Genomic DNA, 19,412 nt, shown 5'->3' with positions numbered 1-19,412 from the left:
ACCTTTACACTTCGATTTGAGTTGTGTGCTGTCACTCACTCGCACACACATTTCACAAGAACTCTTACCGATTGGACTTTGCTTGTTTATCTTGTTATTTTGTTGAAAATTTTAAACGAGAAGGAAGTGTCATTGTGTTTTATTTCTTTTTTTATTATTATTTTGTTTGGGGCAGAGGAATTTAATTTCTCTTAAATTTCTTTTCCCCTACAAATTGGTGACATCCATTCATGAGATAAAACATGCACATCCTTTTGAAACATAAAAATTTGCGGTTATCGCGAGAAAGAGAAAACATGTCTACCCTGATTGAGGACAATTTCTCCTTTTTTCGTCTCAGGCTATGAAATTACATCTTTCTAAAACCTACAAACATGAAGCAGCACACAAGTGAGTGTACCTCATACTTCGCTGCAGTTTAAAGAGTTCCACATCACGTTATTTAAACCGGAACCGCAAACAACCATCTACATCGACTACTTGCCTATGCAAAGAACAAAGACTGGCAATTTAAAGGCTTCCAAACGATTTTGGGATTAAATCAAGGCGAAAAAAAACCATGGATTCGTCACTTTCAGAAATCCCTCCAGCCACCCTATCGTTAAACATCCTGTTATTTAACCCAGCCAACATCGAATCCTGGTTCATCTAGATCCAAGCTTTATTTGATGCGAAGCGAATAACGTCGCATAGGACACAATACTTGGTCATGGGGACACAATACCGATGTCATGGGGATTTACTCGAAACTATACTAGAAGAAAACACTTACGACTGGCCAAAGGAAGCAATCTTAAAATGAACTGGCTTATCCAACGAGTCAATGCTACGCAACCTCTTTACGCAGGTCGAACTTGGAGACTGCACTCTGTCGCAGTTGTTACATCACATGCGCACCCTGTTGGGAGACAAAAAGCTGTTGGAGAACATAATGAGTAGTTTGTGGCTGGATAAATACCAGCATCAACAGTACAAATCCTCGCACCAACTGCAGAAGGAACAGAGCCTGACAAACTGGCGGAAAGAGCAGACTAGATTCACGAGAACCTCTGGGCATGCCGAGTAAATTCGCTATAACAACAGCCTATGCAATGAAGAGACGAGGAGCTAGCCGAGCTAAAATCAATGGTCGAGAAACTGTCCAAACGAATACAGGATTTACTGAAAGTAGATCGCCAGTGCTCACATCACAACAGGTCACCCTATAGGTGAAGGAGTACTAGCAGAAGTAGAAGCATGGAACGCGACAGAGCAAATGGACACTGTTTCTACCATAATAAATTTGGCAGTAACGCATGACACTGTACCCACCCTTGTTCCTTCAGTAACAGAACCAAACAGGGAAATGAGAATGCCAGCCAGTAAAGATGACGACTGTTGCTGGACCTTCTGTAAAAGGTCGTCTATTCTATATCTGTGACAACACTCACGCATATAATTTTCTGATAGACACTGGTGCTGAAGTAAGCGTAATCCCACTGCTGACCAGTCAGAAGATTACGACCCAATCTTATCACTTGCAAGCAGCCAACAGTACCAAGATATCCACATTTGGGGATAAATCACTGACTATCAACATCGGCTTGAGGTGAACTTTCATATGAATTTTTACTATAGCCAACGTAACAACACCCATAATAGGAGTGGATTTCCTGGCAAAATTCAACTTGTCTGCAGACATGACCAACCACACGCTAACAGACAACCAAACGAAATTGGTCAGAGGAGTCACCATTTGATACCAGTCAACAGGTATCAGTTCAGCCCTACCTGAGGACCCAGCTATCCGTCGATTACTCCAAAAATATTGGCAGCCGTCTCAGCCATTCAGGGACACAGACATGGTCAAGCATAGTGCTAAACACTACATTAAAACGACCGGACAACCACTTTATGACCCCCCTGGATAAATATTGAATAGTGAAGGAAGAATTTGAGCACATGCTACAACAGGGAATTATCCGACCCTCAAAAAGCACATGGTGCAAAAGTCAGACAGTACATCCTGGCACCTATGCGGCGATTTCAGAAGACTAAATGCAGAAACTGCACCGAACACGATTTTGCGATCTGACTACAGAACTCGACAACGTTTTCGAAGTTGGATCTAATGAAGGCATACTACCAAGTTCCCGTAGCAGAGAAGGATATCCATAAAACAGCCTTGACCACACCATTTGGACTTTACGAATTCACTCGCATGCCCTTCAGACTTTGAAACGTTAGTCAAACTTTTCAACACTTAATAGACGAGGTTTTCAGAGGATTGCCATTCATATTTGCATACATGGATGACGTCCTGATTACTAGTAAAACCCTTGACGAACATAAACAGCACCTGGAACAAGCTTTCCAGAGATTATTTCATTATGGCCTAAAAATAAACATTGAAAAATGCATCTTCGGCCAATCAGAAGTTAACTTCTTCGGACACACGATCAACAAGGGCGGAATATCACCACTACCTGAAAAAGTGAGTGCTATCGCTAATTTTCCACAGCCTACATCTGTTTGACAAGTCCGTCGATTTATAAGGATAATCAACTACTACAGCGATTCTTACCCAACTGCTCTGAAATTCTCGCGCCACTAACATCGCTGTTGCAGAACAAGACCAAAAACCAACAGTTAACATTAGATGGACCAGCCTTAGCAGCTTTTGCTCAAGCAAAGAAAGCCCTAGCAAACTTCACAAAGCTGACTTACATAAATGACAAGGAAGATAGCAGACTCACACTTACAAAGGTCATGTCAGACGTAGCCGTAGGGACAGTCATACACCACTACACCAGCTGATCGATGATGTGATGTCACCTATATCATTTTTTGGGGGCTAAGCTAAACAAAACGCAAAGAAAATACAGTACCTTTTTGAGGGAACTGTTGGCAATTTACCTGGCGATTAAATATTTCAAACACATCTTAGAAGGCAGAAATTTCACAATTTACACGGAATCACAAACCATTATTTTATGCGCTGCACACACATGTAGACAAATATGACCCACAAGAAATCAGACATCCTGATTACATTGCACAGTACTCCACAGATATAAGATACATAAAAAGCCAGGAGAACATTGTAGTGGACGCCTTATCCAAAACTATGATCACTTCCCTAAATTCCAACTTGTTAAGCATGAAATTGATAGCACGAGAACAGGAATCAGATGCAACGTTTAAAGATGTTCAGAAAACACATCCTTACAACTCAAAAAAATGTCTGTATCCTTCAGTACAGCGATTGCGACACGCCAAAGAAACAACCACGACCGTACATACCACCTAGCCTCAGACGACAAGTTTTGCAACATCTTCACAATTTATCTCACCCAGGAAAAAGAGCTACTCTAAAGCTAATCACGCCACGTTTCATGTGGCCGAATATGAACACAGATATTCAAAATTGGACTAAGACGTGCATACCTTGTCAAAAACACAAAATTCACAGACACACAAGATCACCACTGGGTTCTTTTAGCATACTCGATGCTAGATTCACCAATATCCACATCGATTTAGTAGGACCGTTACCCACGTCGATAGATTCAGCAGATGGCCTACCGCCATAGCCATTAAGGATACTTCAGCTGCAACAATAGCCAGAGCCATACTTCAGGACTTGATAGCCATTTTTTGAGTACCCACAGTCATTACAACAGACAGAGTTTCGCAGTTCCAATCGACACTTTTTGCGGAATTTAATCAATTACTGGGAATGAACCACATCAAGACTATGGCATATCACCCCTCCTTGAATGAGTTGGTTGAACACTTTCACAGGCAGTTAAAAACCTCCCTGGCAATGAGTCTGAACAGCACAGACTGGGCAGACAATATACCTTTGATACTATTAATGATACGGAACTCTGTAAAAAAAGACTTACAAAGCACACAAGCAGAGGTAGTTTTCCGTTCCACTTTGACTCTACTGGGTCAATATTTTTATCAACACACGGAGATCTCACCTACAACCATGTTTGTAACAGAGTTGAAAGACAAAATGTCTTGTCTAAATTTCACACCCACCAGGAGGACAGACAGACAATCCTATATCCCAAAAGATCTTCACACCACCAAACATGTATTTGTCAGGAACGACTCAGTGAAAAAGCCATTTTGTCCAAATTATTCGGGTCCATACCCAGTTCTGAATAGGCAGGATAAATATTTCACTGTTTCAAAAAATGGAAAAAGAGACACCATCGCATTGGATCGTCTTAAACCGGCATACATAGAAGAAGATTTTCAGATCATTCCTACACTGAAGCAACCTCTTACGAAACCTACTTTTGTACAGAACGTCGACGCGACTGCCAAACAAAAACCAGCAGAAAAGTACACTGGCCGAAACGTTTTAAGGTCTACGTTACATATTTAAAAAAAAAAAAAAATAGAGAAAAACAGTTTTATATTTTTTTTTCAATCTGGGGGGGAGTATTTGTGCTGTCACTCATACACACACACACACACACACACACACACACACACACACATGCAAATAAACGAACGTTCATTGATTTCAATTTCCCGCGCATTTGCACAAAAAAAGTTCTTCTAGCAAAGACTAATTTCAAATACGCCCACGCGCTTTTCTCACAACAACAAAAGCAAAATGGACATATTTCTGGCGGACGTAGACGAAGACAATACCACGTGACAATATCGACCAATGAGAAATTTTAGAAAATTAGTTTTTAACGCTTTCCCAAACCAAATATCAGCAGCAGCAATCTTGTGCTTGAATCCAATTCAAGAAGTATTTAAACTCAACAAACATTCTTTCTCTCTCTCTTTTCGCTCCAACTTGACACAAGAACATGTCTCTTGTTTTCATCCCGTCGTCGTTTTCAAATCTGTCGAAACCATAATTACACACACCACGCAGGCATCCAAAAAACCCCACACTTATGCACACATTCCATACATTTTCTATAAGAATTATTAACAACGGACTACTTTCCTCATGGGACTTTCGAATAAGGTGAACTTTGCCAGTTAAAACAAAAACCTTGAAATAAGGACATTATTTTCACAAAAGACTTTCACCTTCCAATCTTATTATTTTAACGAAGGACTTTCATCTAACATGACCTTTTAATCTTAGTAATTCCACAAAGGATTTTCACCTAATTTGAATATTCCAACCGCAATGATTTTACAAGATCGGACTTTGCGTGTTCATCTTGCTAATTTGTTGAAAAATAAATGCGGCGCATTTTAAACGAGAAGAAGGTGTCATTGTGTTTTATTTCTTTTTATTATTATTTTGTTTGGGGCAGAGAAATTTAATTTCACTTAAACTTCTTTTCCCCTACAGTTGTCTTCCTCTTATATATTTCATTGAATTTCATAATGCCTGACGAAAACATTAAGACTTTCTTAATCGTAAAATTTAATTTTCTTGAATAAAAAAATACTCAATCAAATTACGTAATTTTTGGAATATGACACCTTCATTATGTAATGAGTACTTTTCTGTGTTTTCTTTACTTTTAATTGGCGTCATACATAAGTGCCAATTTAAATAATAAAAAAACACTACACCCGAGTTCGTTTTCCTTGTGTTATTGTCACGTTTATCACAAGTCGTGTAATTCTTTAAATTTTTGTTGGCGAGAGTGGTGCTAGACCAGACAAGAGATCATTGCTTTATCTTATTCGTGACTACTATTTCACCTTGTTTTTAAGAGATTTTATCAGAATGTTTTCGTTGTGATCGGTATTAGTTCTCTAGGAGACATATTTGAATGAACACCGCCGGATACCAGTTTCCGGTGTTTTTATCACATGTAATGGAGAACGCAAGCACCGCTGAATTTACTTTATTGATGGTGAAATCTTACGAAATATAACGAATTCAGTTGTTGGATCGACTTCCCACAAAATGGTCAAAGAACAATTTCGGGAGGTCGATGTGGCTAAAAAAATGTAAGTATATTTTAATCCGTAATTTTTTTTTTTTGGCATTATTAGGCATTTTTATTCGCTAACGATTTTTTTTAAATTATTATTTTTTTATTACAAATTCATTACAAAATAAACAAAACAAAAAAAAACAACTTTCTGTTTTACGATTTAGAAAGAATATTTAGCAAAGAAGCTAACAAACGAAAAAAAGGGCGAAAAATTCAAATATATAACATAACTGTTACCAAAGGCAAGATAAGTTACTCCTTCTATCTACATGGAAAAATTTTGTATAGTTGAACGTATTTGAAAGTGTCCTATTTAATTTAATTCGAAAAGTGAGAACCACTATGACCGACATCCAGACGTTCATCGTAAGAAGTCTTAATAATAAAAAATAATAATAAATAAATGAATAAAAAATATACTGCTAGCTATTTATCCAATAAATGCCATAGTGATACTTACTGGATGGATTCCTATTAGTATTTTGTTTATTTTTAGAGTTTTGAGCCATTAATGACGCTCCGAATACGGCATGTTGTCGGTTTAACTTACCAACTCACACTATTTGTTTTTCGAACCGAATTAAAGCTTTAAATTATGTTAAAACACTCAAAACTTATTCCAGTAGGTTTAAGAATTAATGGGTTTGTTTTACAATCCACAGGTTCGAAAAAGTGGTAAAAAAATCAAACATATAACAAATAAATGTTACCAAAGGCAAGATAAGTTACTCTTCTACCTAGCTGAGTAGGTTTAGTTTTTTTTACTTAATGTAAAATGTTTATTCGGCTGGAAAAACGAGCAATGCCAACCGTTACGCGACCACAAGAAAAAATGGCCGCGTAACAAATACATTGCGGCCATTAAACCTACCCAGCTAGGTAGAAGAGTAACTTATCTTGCCTGGTGCTGGTTCAGTGTAGTTTAGCGGCGTAAATTATTTGACAAACAAAAAAATTATAAAAGCTATTTTTATATAAAACTCATTAGACTCAAGGCTGAAATAAAACCAGAAAAAAATGTCATTTGTGATTTAAAAAAAAAAAAATTTTTGGATCATTTTTTATTAGACTAAATATACACGTCGTATTGCTTTTAAAATTTGACCCTTTTAAGGTTTAACAGATTGGCATTTTTAAGGCCGAATTTAGCCTTTTTTACGCTCTTTCATTACAAAAAATATGGAGGCCAAAAACATAGTTTATGAAAGAGCATAAAAAAGGCCAAATTTGACCTTAAAAAGGACAATCTCAAACATTAGAAAGGCCAAATTCTAACAGCAATATGGTGGCCTCGAATGTCGTACATATAGTCTGATAAAAATGAAAAAATACTAAAAATGAAATTTTTTTTTCTGGTTTTATATTTGGGTCTAATGTGTTTTATATAAAAATAGTTTTTATTTGTTTTTTTTTTGTTTTTTTACATAGGCATCACCACTTATCAAGGCCAATAGGTCACTCGAGGATAAGGGTTAAAGAGTGTACAGTAAACAATTGGACAATATAGTAATCGTTAGTAATGGAAATTCGGTAAATTTGTTAATTTGAGTGGAACGGCTCATCAAAAACTTGTTTACTTGAAGGCAACTATATTGCAGTCAGCTGGAAAGCAGGAAAACGGAAGACCATTCTATAGGCGTGCAGTTCTAAGAAAGAAACTTTGTTTATGGAATCTATGTTTAGGTTTAGGCACAGATAAAGAGTAGGAGAATTATTGATAGTGTTTTCTGCTAGAAGAGTGTTTCTTGTGAAAGCTGGAGGTAAACGTTTCATCTGGGTTGACGTTATCTGCCTGATAGTTAGGGACCCGAACCTTGGATTAACCACTAAGGGGGCTGTCCTATGAGCAGGTGTAAAGTACTGGGGCTGCTGTATTGCCATCTGGTGAATGGATTCTGGACCATGCAGAAGTTTCTGGTGGGTAATTGTTATGGCTTTACCTTATGTGCTACAAAAAAAAAAAAAAAATTCCTGTCTTTTTATCTCCTGCTTTCCCTCTCTGTCCTGCTCTAACCAAGTCTGTCGACCTGTTCCACAAATCCCAAATCCTCAACATGAAATATATCCAGAAAAAAATCACAAATAAACCTAGAACCCCATCCTCGAACGTAGACCCCTACTACTATGTCTCCTTCTCCAACATCAGGGGTCTACATTCCAACCTTCCAGAGGTTGAAACCCAATTACAGGAGATGAAACCAGACATATCCTTAAGCGAAACTGGCATAGGGCCGACCACTTCCCTAGACGAGTTCATAAAAAAAGGATACTCTAACTTAACATCTAAATCTGACCCCCAAGATGGGCATGGAATATGTACCTACATTAAAGATGGCTTTCCATGTGGTAGGGATATCTCCAGTGAAGACCCTAATTTACCTTACATGTGCTTTCGGGTCACACTTGCTTACACCACTGCATTTATATTTGCCCTTTATTGCCCCACAATAGCTAAGTTGCTCTCTTTAAGAGCATATCTGAGAAAACTGACCACATCCTATCTGCTCATCCTTCGGCTAACATGCACATTTGTGGTGACTTCAATGTCCACAATGTGGAATGGCTGACTCACTCGAACAACAGGGGAGGTTCTGTCATGATTTTGCCATTGCCTATGACCTCACCCAGATTGTTCGCAAACCCACCCATGTGCCCGATACTTCCGGTCAGTACGCTAGCCTTCTAGACCTTCTTCTCACAACTTCCCCTGAGCTATGCTCATGTTGCGTTCTGTCTCCTCTGGGATCTTCCGACCACTTGGTTGTATCAGTTAAGATAAAAATGAAATACAATAAGTCTTCAGACGTACCTCTCCACCATAATGTATATCAATACTCTATGGCTGACTGGGGTAGCTTCTGTACATTTATATCTGATCTACCCCTGCATTCCATGTTTAAAAAGGATGTGTCCTTCATAGTATCAGGCCTGATCGAATGGTTAATTTTAGGCATAGACAGATTCATTCCATCCAAAAAATTCCAACAAAAACATAACAACCAGCCATGGTTCTCCCCAGAATGTGCTGCTGCCATTGCGCACAGAAATCACTTTTTCCATAGCTACCAACGTAATAGATGTACTGAGACTAAAAGATGCTTTCAAGACTTCCAGCAACCACTGTAATAGAGTAATAAAAAATGCAAGAGAGCTATATGCTCAGTCCGTTAAATCCAAAGTAGCTGAGCAGCAGCTTGGTTCCCACCAGTTCTAACAAATAGCAAACAGGATCCTGAACAGAAGCGTACGTTCTATCCCAACCATCATCAATGGACCTGAGGTCATCTCGTCAGCATCAGACAAGGCCAAACTATTTGCAAAGAACTTTGCAGCTAATTCTACCCTATACGACGAAGGCCATCAACTCCCCGTATTTCCTCCTATAACAGACAACACGCTATGCAACATAAAAATATGTGTGTGAGGTCACCAAGCTAATCAAGAACCTTGATTTCAGTAAAGCAACTGGCTTTGACGGCATTCCAATTATAGTGCTGAAAAGCTTCAACCAGAACTTGCCCCCATACTTACAAAACTGTTTAAGCATTGCCTTAAGGAGAAGTGCTTCCCAACACCCTGGAAAACCTCATCAGTATGCCTTGTATTTAAGAATTCAGGTCATAAGTCATCTCCCTCTCAGTACAGACCAATAAGTCTTCTGTGTGTCATAAGTAAATCGCTTAAATAGAGAAGTAGTCAACCACCTCAGCAGAAATAACCTTCTTAGTGACATGCAATATGGTTTCCGTTCTGCCAGATCTACAGCAGATGTGCTGACGGTTATATCTCATAGGATTAGTGAATCTCTAGGGCAATTGCTCTTGACATATCAAAAACCTTCGATAAGGTATGGCATAAAGGCCTACTTCACAAGATTTCCAGCTACGGTATAACTGGAAATGTTTTTTCAATCATTAAATCATTTCTCTCTGATAGGCTCATAAGAGTAGTGGTTGATGGACAGAAATCAGAGGCCCTCAGTATTAATGCTGGAGTCCCTCAGGGGTCCATCCTGCGCCCAACTCTTCCTGATCTACATCAATGATCTCTCAAAACACATACTTAAATCATTCATTGACATCTATGTTGATGACACAACCATCTATGGCAACACATCAAAGGCCATAAATGACAAAGTTCTCTCTGATTCTCTCTCCTCTGATCTTGAGCGCGTGGTACAGTGTGGGAGGAGGTGGCTGGTTACTTTTAATGCATCTAAAACCAAGCTCCTATCTTTACATCAACGCTCTGATCCTCATCTGGTGTCAATTGAAATGGATGGCGCTTGTCTAGGGGAGGCTCAATGATTTGATAAGCTTCTAGGCTTGACCTTTACTCCTAACCTGAAATGGAACATGTACATCAAGTCTGTTGCCAAGATCACTGGAAAAATGGTAGGATCGTTCTACCGCTCCAGAAGATATCTCACTGCTGATGCAATTCTCTATCTATATAAAAGCCAAGTATGGAGTACTGCTGCCACATCTGGGCAGGAGTTGCTAAAAACAGCCTATTCTGCCTTGACAGTGTACAAAATAGACTTCGTGGCTTAGTGGAGGATACCCTTTTCTCTTCCCTGCAATCTCTCTCTCACAGGAGAGACATTGCGAGCCTGTCTTTGTTTTATCGTTACTTCCATGGCAGGTGCTCATCTGAGTTCCAATCCCTGGTCCCCCCTCGCCAATCTTTCACGAAAAACACCTGTCTAGCTGAAACCACGGTCAAAAATTTTCCCCACTCTTTATCTGTGCCAAAACCAAAACGTAGATTCCATGAACGAAGCTTCTTTCTTAGAAGTGCATGCCTGTGGAACTCTGTTCTGTTTGCCTGTTTCCCACCTGACTACAACCTGGATGTCTTCAAGTCCAACATAAACAAATTCCTGATGAACCGCCCCCTTAAGACACTTTATCAAATCTCAACACTAATGTACTGTACACGCAATAACCCTTATCCCCGAGTGGCTTCCGGGCTTTGATAAGTGGTGACCACCTTGTAAAAAAAAAATTTGGCGAGGGGAGAATCATAGATTTGAGCTCAGTCAAGCACTTTCCATGAAAATAACGATAAAGCAGAGAAAACTCGCAACATCTCTTCTGTGAGAAAGAGGTTGCATGGAAGAGAAAAGGACATCCCCTACAAGGCTACGAAGTACGAAGTCTATTTTGAACGCTATCAAGGCAGGATGTCCTTTCTAGTAGCTTCTACCCAGATGTAGCAACAGTACTCTATCCTTGGATGTACCTGGCTCTTATATAGATAGAGAATTGCATCAGCAGTGAGATATCTACTGGATCGATAGAAGAATCCCACCATTTTTCCAGTGGCCTTGGCAACGGATTTAATGTATGTGTTCCATTTCGGATCAGGAGTAAAGGTCAAGCCTAGAAGTTTGTCAAAACATGAGACCTCCTCAAGACGAGAGCCATTCATTTCAATTAATGCCAGATGGTTTTTTGTCTGTCAAATAATTTACGCTGCTAAACTACACATTTACCCAAGTTTTTATTCACATTTTTTGAAAACTTGAGATTCACTTGAGATGGGTTTTTTTTTTTTTTTTTTTTTTTTTTTTTGAAAAATGGAAAAAAATAAAAAAAATAAAACTCATCTTTGTTTTCTCGTAAAATTAAAAACGTGATAAGTTTTTTTAATTAAGTCACAGCTTATCAAGGATAAAACCCACTTGAGGATAAGGTTCTTTTCCTATAACAAAAACAAAAACAAAAAAAAACTTCTCCAGAAAAGGTGCACATTGTTTATTTGTAGAAATAAAAAAAATTTTTTTCTTCTAATGAGTCACAGCTTAACGAGGATAAGGGTTAATGAGGGAGTTTTTAATAACACCAAACAAAGTGCGTCTTTTTTGGATAAGTTTTAGTTTTTTTTTTCTTAACTCTTATCCTCGTGTGTGTTTTATTCTTGATAACTAGCGACTCATTAGGAAAAAAACTAAAACTTATCCAGATGCTGGATCTGTCTTAAAAATGGGTCGATGTGGTATCCAGATATAATCCTCAAACTTTTGAGGAACTATATGTATTTCCTTAATGATGCCCTTCTGTTTCTGCTGAAGGAACACATATACTCCTGTTTCTCTATGCTCCTGACAACTTTATCCAAAATGTGCAAGGCAGTTGCATGATTTGAAGGTACCTGAGCAAGTTTATCTGCATTCCAGGGCAACTGAACAATATTTTCCATCCTTATAGGTTATGGATTTTTGAAACCATTGGATTTGATCCTGGTCATAATTTGAAATCTCTTTGTCTTGAATGCCTAATGATTCAATGCTGAACATATTCTCGAATCCTCTCTTGACATTGTTGAAGGAGAAGACCCATGGATCTACATAGGTAGAATTGACTTCCAGGACAAAGCAAACAAATTGCTCTCTATTACTGAACTAAACAAAGGAGAATGCCCTGGAACAGAGACAGGGTCTGTTGAAAAAAAAAAAGAGATTACCTCAGCAAAGGGAATGAGACCAGCAGGGACAGAAAGTCCAACCCTGCAAACAAGGTACCAACTGCAAGGGACCTAAATTTTGCACTCGATTCAGTCCCATATTTCCCCCTATAGACACCAAATCTGCACCTGATTAAAATTGTCCCGCCAGAGAACATTCAGTCTGTTTGAACTCCTCTAACAGTGAATGCCAATCTTTCAAATTTTGAGATTAAGTTTTGCTAAATTGGTTGAAGATTTTCAGTTTTCAGAAAATAATTACCTCCCTTTTGTTACGATTCAAACTCTCTGGTTTCATTTAAAAAAATTTTTTTTTTTCAAAACTTAATTTTTGCTAATTGTTTTAGAAAACTATTTTCATTAATAATTTATTTTCTACCTTATTGTTTTTCGTAATTTTTAGATATGTTCATTACTGTGACATGACAATGGAGTAGACACCATTCGTTTTTACTTGAAATTCAACATTTCGATTTTTGAATTTCACTTTTATTATGAAGAACCAAATATGCACAGTTACGGATTAGTATCTAATGCAAAAATGAGCATAAATGTAAGCATCTTCAACCATTAATTTTGCATAAATCACTCGGTCAACGTCTATAACTTTTTCCCGTTTTTAACAGGCTAAAAAGTCTAATTTAATGTCTTTGTACAAAATGATTCCAAATCTATTGCAAGACACCTCGTAACTTTTTTGATTTTAAATCAATCAACATGGATAATGACTGAATGAAAAAGAGAGGTTCTAAGATGTTGCACAAACATTGACGAGTTTATACAAAAATATACTTAGTTGACCAACTTTGTTAAACATGAAACAAATCAGATCAGATTCTTTTATCCTTTAAAATTTTTACAAGGGAGTCACCATTTATCAAGGCTCAAAGGCTACTTGGGGATAGGGGGTTAGTGCAGTAATTGTTAATGGTGTAGATTGAGTAGAATTTCGATTATTTAAGGGGACAGCTCAACAAGAACTTGTTTACATTGGACTTAAATGCTACCATATTGTAATCAGCCAGGAAGCAGACCAATGGAATAATATTCTAGGAAAGAAGCTTTGTTCGTGGAATCTACATTTAGATTTAGGCACAGAGTGAGTGGAGGAAACTGTGGATAGTGTTTGTAGCTAGTCAAGTGTTTTTATGTGAAAGTTTAGCAAGGGAGTACCATAGATTGGAGCTCAGACTTTATTGAATTAATGTTATTTTTGTTTTTTAATATTTCAGTAGCCACGTGACCTTTGGCCTGATGAGTCCAAATCAGATGCAGCAAGCATCACACATTCATGTTGTCTGTAACGATCTCTACAGCCAGGGCGGAGGTCGGAAGCCAGTTCCACATGGAGTCCTCGATCATAGGATGGTAATATTTGAAACAAAATGAAAAACAATTCTTTGTCGTAATTTTGTAAAAATTGAATTGGACGTTTCTTTTTTTCTTTTTATTAGTGTTGATATATTTTTTCTTTTTTTTTTTTTGTGTAAATATATTACTTTATTTTTTTTTATTAATGGTTATATATTGTAAATTTTATTTATCAGATGGAATTGTAACATATCACTCAATAAGTTCCGCACCAGATGACGCCACTAATAAAAAAAATTTATGCATTTTATAAAGTACTATCCTTCAAACAGCATTATAGCCCAATCTGATCATTAGTTTTCAAATTATAAATAAGTGAAGCTATTGTTGCAAATTTTCAAAATAATGGAAAAATCTGAGTTTCATGGGTTGATAAAACGTTACTTTCTGATGGTAAAAATACTATTCAAGCAAATTAATTTCTTGATAAGTGTTATTTGGGATCTGCTGTGTTATGGTTATGTGTTTAATGATGCTGAATATTTGGGTTGCTCAAATTTGGCAGTTCTCCTGGGAAATACCATGGAGACGTCTACAAACTCGTTTTAGCTAATCGTAAATTCAAGGCGTATGAGATTGCAGAGGAGTTTAAGATATTAGAAGGCAATGCATTCACCATTTTGTGTGAACATTTGTCGGTGATCACAAGTGGCAACGTGTCGACGATTCAGAGCATTATTTGCAACAGTTTCAATACAACAAAAAAGGAGTTTTTTGTATCAATATGTCACAGTGGATGAAACCTGGATCCATCACTTTATTCTAGAGCCAAATCAGCAGTCGGTTAAGTCAGAAGCAGGTGAAAGTCATCCAGTCATGCAAACATCAGCAGGCAAGTTTTTGGCCTCTGTATTTTGAGATGCTGAAAGCATTTCTTTTTTCATAGATTACCTTAATAAAATAAAAACTATAAATAGTGGATACTAGCAGGCTGCCTGGTATTGCTCGATTGTAAAATATTTAATGATATTTTTATTATTATAGAGCCAATTATCTATTGATTATTACATTGTACCCAATATATAGTAGTGGCCGCATGGCATTGCCCGGCTCTAAAGTACAATTAAATATGATATTTTAATTGATATGGATTTCCTATTTATTATTAAAGAGCCAATACTCTTTTGATTATTATGTTGTACCCAATATATAGTAGTGATTTCAAAAGTAAAAAAAAAAAAAATTTTTAAAAAGACTTGATGGCATCAGCTAGAATTGAAACCAAAACATCTAACTGTCCAGCATTATTCGTTACCATCTGAGCTAAGTCTATACACATATAAAAAGGTTTAAAATAACATTGTTAATGTATAAATGTATATTTGCGCATGCATAGAAGAGACACAATTAGTCAACTTAGACCTGTCAAGTTTAAATTTTTTAAAAATTTTGACCCCTTAACAGGTTTTTTTTTTTTTTTTTTTTTTTTTTTAAGCTAATCAAATTTGTTGCATAGGTCCAAATCCCCTATATATCATGGCAAGATCACATTCACATATATATATATATATATATATATATATATATATATAGTTTGGTGCTTTTGAAGTAAGAAATTACAAAAAAAAAAATAACTGTTGTTTGACTTTGGAAATAATTATATATTAGTGTTGGGATGATTAATCAAAACATGTATCATTTCGATAGTTTATGGAAAAATATTGGCATATCTATACTTTAGTCTATAGTTGATATTTCATTTCTTTTGGATTGAATGATTTGTTATGTCTTCTGTTTCTTAGGGGACAAGTGAACGTGACAACAACTGCGAAACGTGTGGTAAATGCCTGGCTGATTGTACAGGACATTTTGGATATATTGATCTGGAACTTCCTGTGTTTCACATTGGATATTTTAGAGCCATTATTACAATTCTTCAAATGATCTGCAAGGTACATTGTTTCACATTTTTTTCATTTAAAAACATTTTTTATGTGGTGTAAACTTAAAATAAGTGTAAGCAGCATTTTATCTCATTCTAAAGTTAATCTAATGTTTTTCTTTTTTTGGTCATTTTCGTTTCAATTTTGTGACTTGTAAATTGGAAAAGAAGGATTATTTTTAATCCTTGTCTTTTCACAATGTTTTTTTCACAAAATATAACTCACCTTTCTCCTCCTACCATTTTAAAACTACAAAATTAAAAATATCCATAGAGGTAACATTTATGCTAAACTACCAGAGGCGCCCGGTTGTAAAATATGCTTAAATATGATATTTTAATGTACGCAGATTTCATTTATTATTATAGAGTCAATTATTTCATATTATATTGTACCCAATATATAGTCATGATTTCAAAAGTAAAAAAAAAAAAAGGATTTTTGTGCCATCAGCTAGAATTGAAACCAAGACATAGTTTCATGATTGAAACTATGTCTACAAGTCAAGCAAAGATGGAACTTTTTTTTTTTTACTCATTATGGTTGAACTGTGGAAAGGAGTTTTAATTTTATTAAATACAATTTGGTTTTCATGACAACAATGTTTTTGATAGACAAGATGCAAGCAAGTGCGGTCAGATGATCCACAAAGTTTTATAATTATATAGATATATGTGGCACACTGATCCTTTCCCAATTAACCATTCAGAAAATGTGTTTTAAAATCAATTCATAATCTGAAATTTTAGCATAACCTTTTTAAAATTTTGTCTTAAACTAAGCATAGAAATCGTAAATAAATATTACTTTTGCACTTTTTCATATTTTTTCTTAATTCTCAAAAAAATTTTCCATTGGAAAAAAAAAAAAAAGTAAATACGTTAGCAATATTTTTTTATTAACTTTAAATTTTGTTCAGAATATTGTGCATATATATATATATATATATATATATATATATATATATATATATATATATATATATATATATATATATATATATATAAAAGGTATTTGAATGACATTAAATTGGAATCAAAATGAATCAAGCAAACTTACAGTATTGTAAAAACATTTTTGTTTCTATAAATTCTCATAATTTGTATCTTTTTTTTTTTTTTTTTTTTTAGAAAATAAACATGATTTTCATAAATATTTGTATAAGTGAATACAAAAAAGTTCTAACAATTGAAAACAAGATTATATTCTTCGTTAATAAATGCTAATTTTCATTTTTTTTTTACTTTGTTATAATAATGAAAATCAAAATATTGAATTTCAAATAAAACCAATGGTATCTACTTAACTGTCATGTTGCAATAATAAAAATATCAAAAAATAACAAAACGATAAGGTAGAAAATTAAAAACAGTTTTCAAAGAGAATTAGCAAATATTAAGTTTTGCTAAATTGGCCAAAGATTTTTAGTTTTCAGAAAAGAATTACTGCCCTTTTTGTTACAATTAAAACTTTTTTTTAAACTTAATTTTTGCTAATTGTCTTCGAAACTATTTTCATTAATAATTTTCTAACTTATCATTTTTCATAATTTTTGGATATATTCATTACTGTTACATGACAATTAAGTAGATACCATTAGTTTACTTGAAATTCAATATTTCAAATTTCTTTTAACAAAGAAGAACCAAAAATTGTCCTAATTTTAATCATCCCAAACTAATTTCTTTTTTATACACCAAAACAAATTTGAGGTATGCATATAAACTGTTGCAAGATATAAAAAGCATGATTCTTACCCAAAATTCCCTCATATTGAAAAATATAAACAAAACTACTTGATCACTTTTAATGATTTTTGTAATATGATATTTTCCTTTGTCACGGGTACATACATCATACAAAGTTTCCTTTATTTTTGTTTGTTAATATACGGGGAATTCTAAATAAGAACCCAAAAATATTCAATTTATTTTGGTATCTCAATTAGTAATGGAATTATGGTCATTCAAAATTAGTCAGACATTGCGTTTTATGTGGTACTGAATACAAAACCAACTTAATCAGTGTATATTATTGAAAATAAAAGCTTAAAATAAATGAAAAATCTTTATAGATATAATGCCATAATTCAGTTGAAATAAAGATGGATTCAATAATTCGAAGATATACCTAATCTTACACGTTGGTGAAAATCACATGAAAAATTATACAGAAATTATGTTGATTTTATACGCCAGGCTCTTCTGCTCATGTGATGATTAAACTTTTCAAATACACTTGTGATGTATATAAGCGTGTTAGCTTTGGTCAATATCAGACTGTTTCTTCTTTAATCAGATTTTTTCAATTATCAATACTTATTGGAGCTATTTCCAAATAAAACCTATCTAATAACGCTCCCAGACACAAAGTACATTTGTGAAATTTAAAAAAAAAATCAACCCAGCTGTTTCCGAGTCAATAAGAGAACAAACTCTCCTGCTTTCTCACACACATACACACACACACACAAAGGTGCCTTTTATATATGTAAGAAAAATCCTAACTTGAATAGTGTGTGTGTCTGTATGTTTTGTAGGGTTCAGTCGCTTAACAACAAAAAAAAAATTGCTTTTGTACTTGACGATCACGTGTGAGTAACACAAACTCTCACTGTTTCTAGGCAAATGAGATAATACCTGACACATAAAAGGAGGTTGAATTGGAAGAAGGTGAGTTACGGAGGCACACATGCAACAGACTTAAGTAGAAAAAACATGGGCAGAAAAGATCACACAACTTTATTTAAATTGACTTTTAAACCAGAATATATGTTGAGATAGAGATTCTTCTATTTCATTATATAGAGGCAATAGTTAGCCTGATATCAATATTATTATTATCAGTAGTAATATTAATGAAAATGTTTCAATAAAAAAATTTAAAAATGATAACTTCCATTTGAAATTTTTTCAGATTTCGTTTATCCCTGCATATATTAACACATAATAAAACCTTATCTTACTTCGGAATAGTTTCTTTAAAAAAAAATGCTCACTCATGGCTTACTATAATAATATGTATAGTAGGCCATGGCTCACCATAAAACATAATCAGTAACAAATGTTTTCTGTTAATAATTAAATAGATATCTTTTTTGGTAAAATAGAAAGTATCCACTTGCTAATGGTCACTGTTTTTGAAATTGAAAATCATTGTTTTCCCAAAAACAATTACTCATTCTGAGGCCGCTTAACTCATCTGTTCAAGAAGCAAGTGTTTCTACTCACTTTCAAAATGTTTTCTTCACATGAATAATCGAGTTAAAGCATCGTATTTCATCTTAGATAAAAAGCACCCATGCTAGTAATCTATATATCTGTGAAAGTATGTGTGTCCATTTTTCTACACAATAACTCTGTCGATTTTCAGTGTACAGACTCGAAATTTTATATACAGGGTACTGAGATTTGGGAAAATCTTTGTAATCAGTTTTCGGTCAGAAATTTGGCTGTTAAGGGGTCAAAGTTCAACGATTTGACCTTTGAGAACTCTACCAAACTCCTCCGACAATTTTTGGTCCAAACACTTGAAATTTTGGATATACGTTCTTTGGACATGGATCTAACTTAACTTGATTTGAGCCCAAAACAAATGTTAAGGGGTCATAATAGGAGTCAAAGTTAAAAAAAAAAAAATTGACCGCTTTGGTCTCTACCAAATTACTCAGACAATTTCTAGTCTAAACATTTGAAATTTTACATAAAGGGTATTCAGAGATAGGGCAAGCTTTTTAATCGGTTTGGGTTGAAAATTTGAGTTACCAATATAT

At 35.1% G+C, this 19,412-nt stretch overlaps 1 protein-coding gene across 1 annotated transcript in view; it reads left to right on the top strand.

The window, feature by feature from the left end:
- Positions 1-5,767: 5,767 nt before the first annotated feature.
- LOC145293102 (DNA-directed RNA polymerase III subunit RPC1-like) overlaps positions 5,768-19,412 on the top strand; it is a 106,161-nt gene continuing 92,516 nt past the window's right edge. Inside the window, exons 1-3 of the mRNA XM_080139478.1 lie at positions 5,768-5,931; positions 13,619-13,754; positions 15,500-15,649. Of these exons, the coding sequence (XP_079995604.1) occupies positions 5,888-5,931; positions 13,619-13,754; positions 15,500-15,649 (330 nt within the window). The 5' untranslated portion in view covers positions 5,768-5,887. The remainder of the gene's footprint in view (positions 5,932-13,618; positions 13,755-15,499; positions 15,650-19,412) is intronic.

The sequence above is a fragment of the Euprymna scolopes genome, chromosome 14 (genome assembly GCF_053919585.1).
Source record: "Euprymna scolopes isolate OS-2025 chromosome 14, ASM5391958v1, whole genome shotgun sequence".
In the NCBI taxonomy this organism is placed as follows: domain Eukaryota; kingdom Metazoa; phylum Mollusca; class Cephalopoda; order Sepiida; family Sepiolidae; genus Euprymna; species Euprymna scolopes.
The sequence above is the reverse complement of the archived record's forward strand: the minus strand, read 5'-3'. Positions and strand labels throughout refer to the sequence as shown.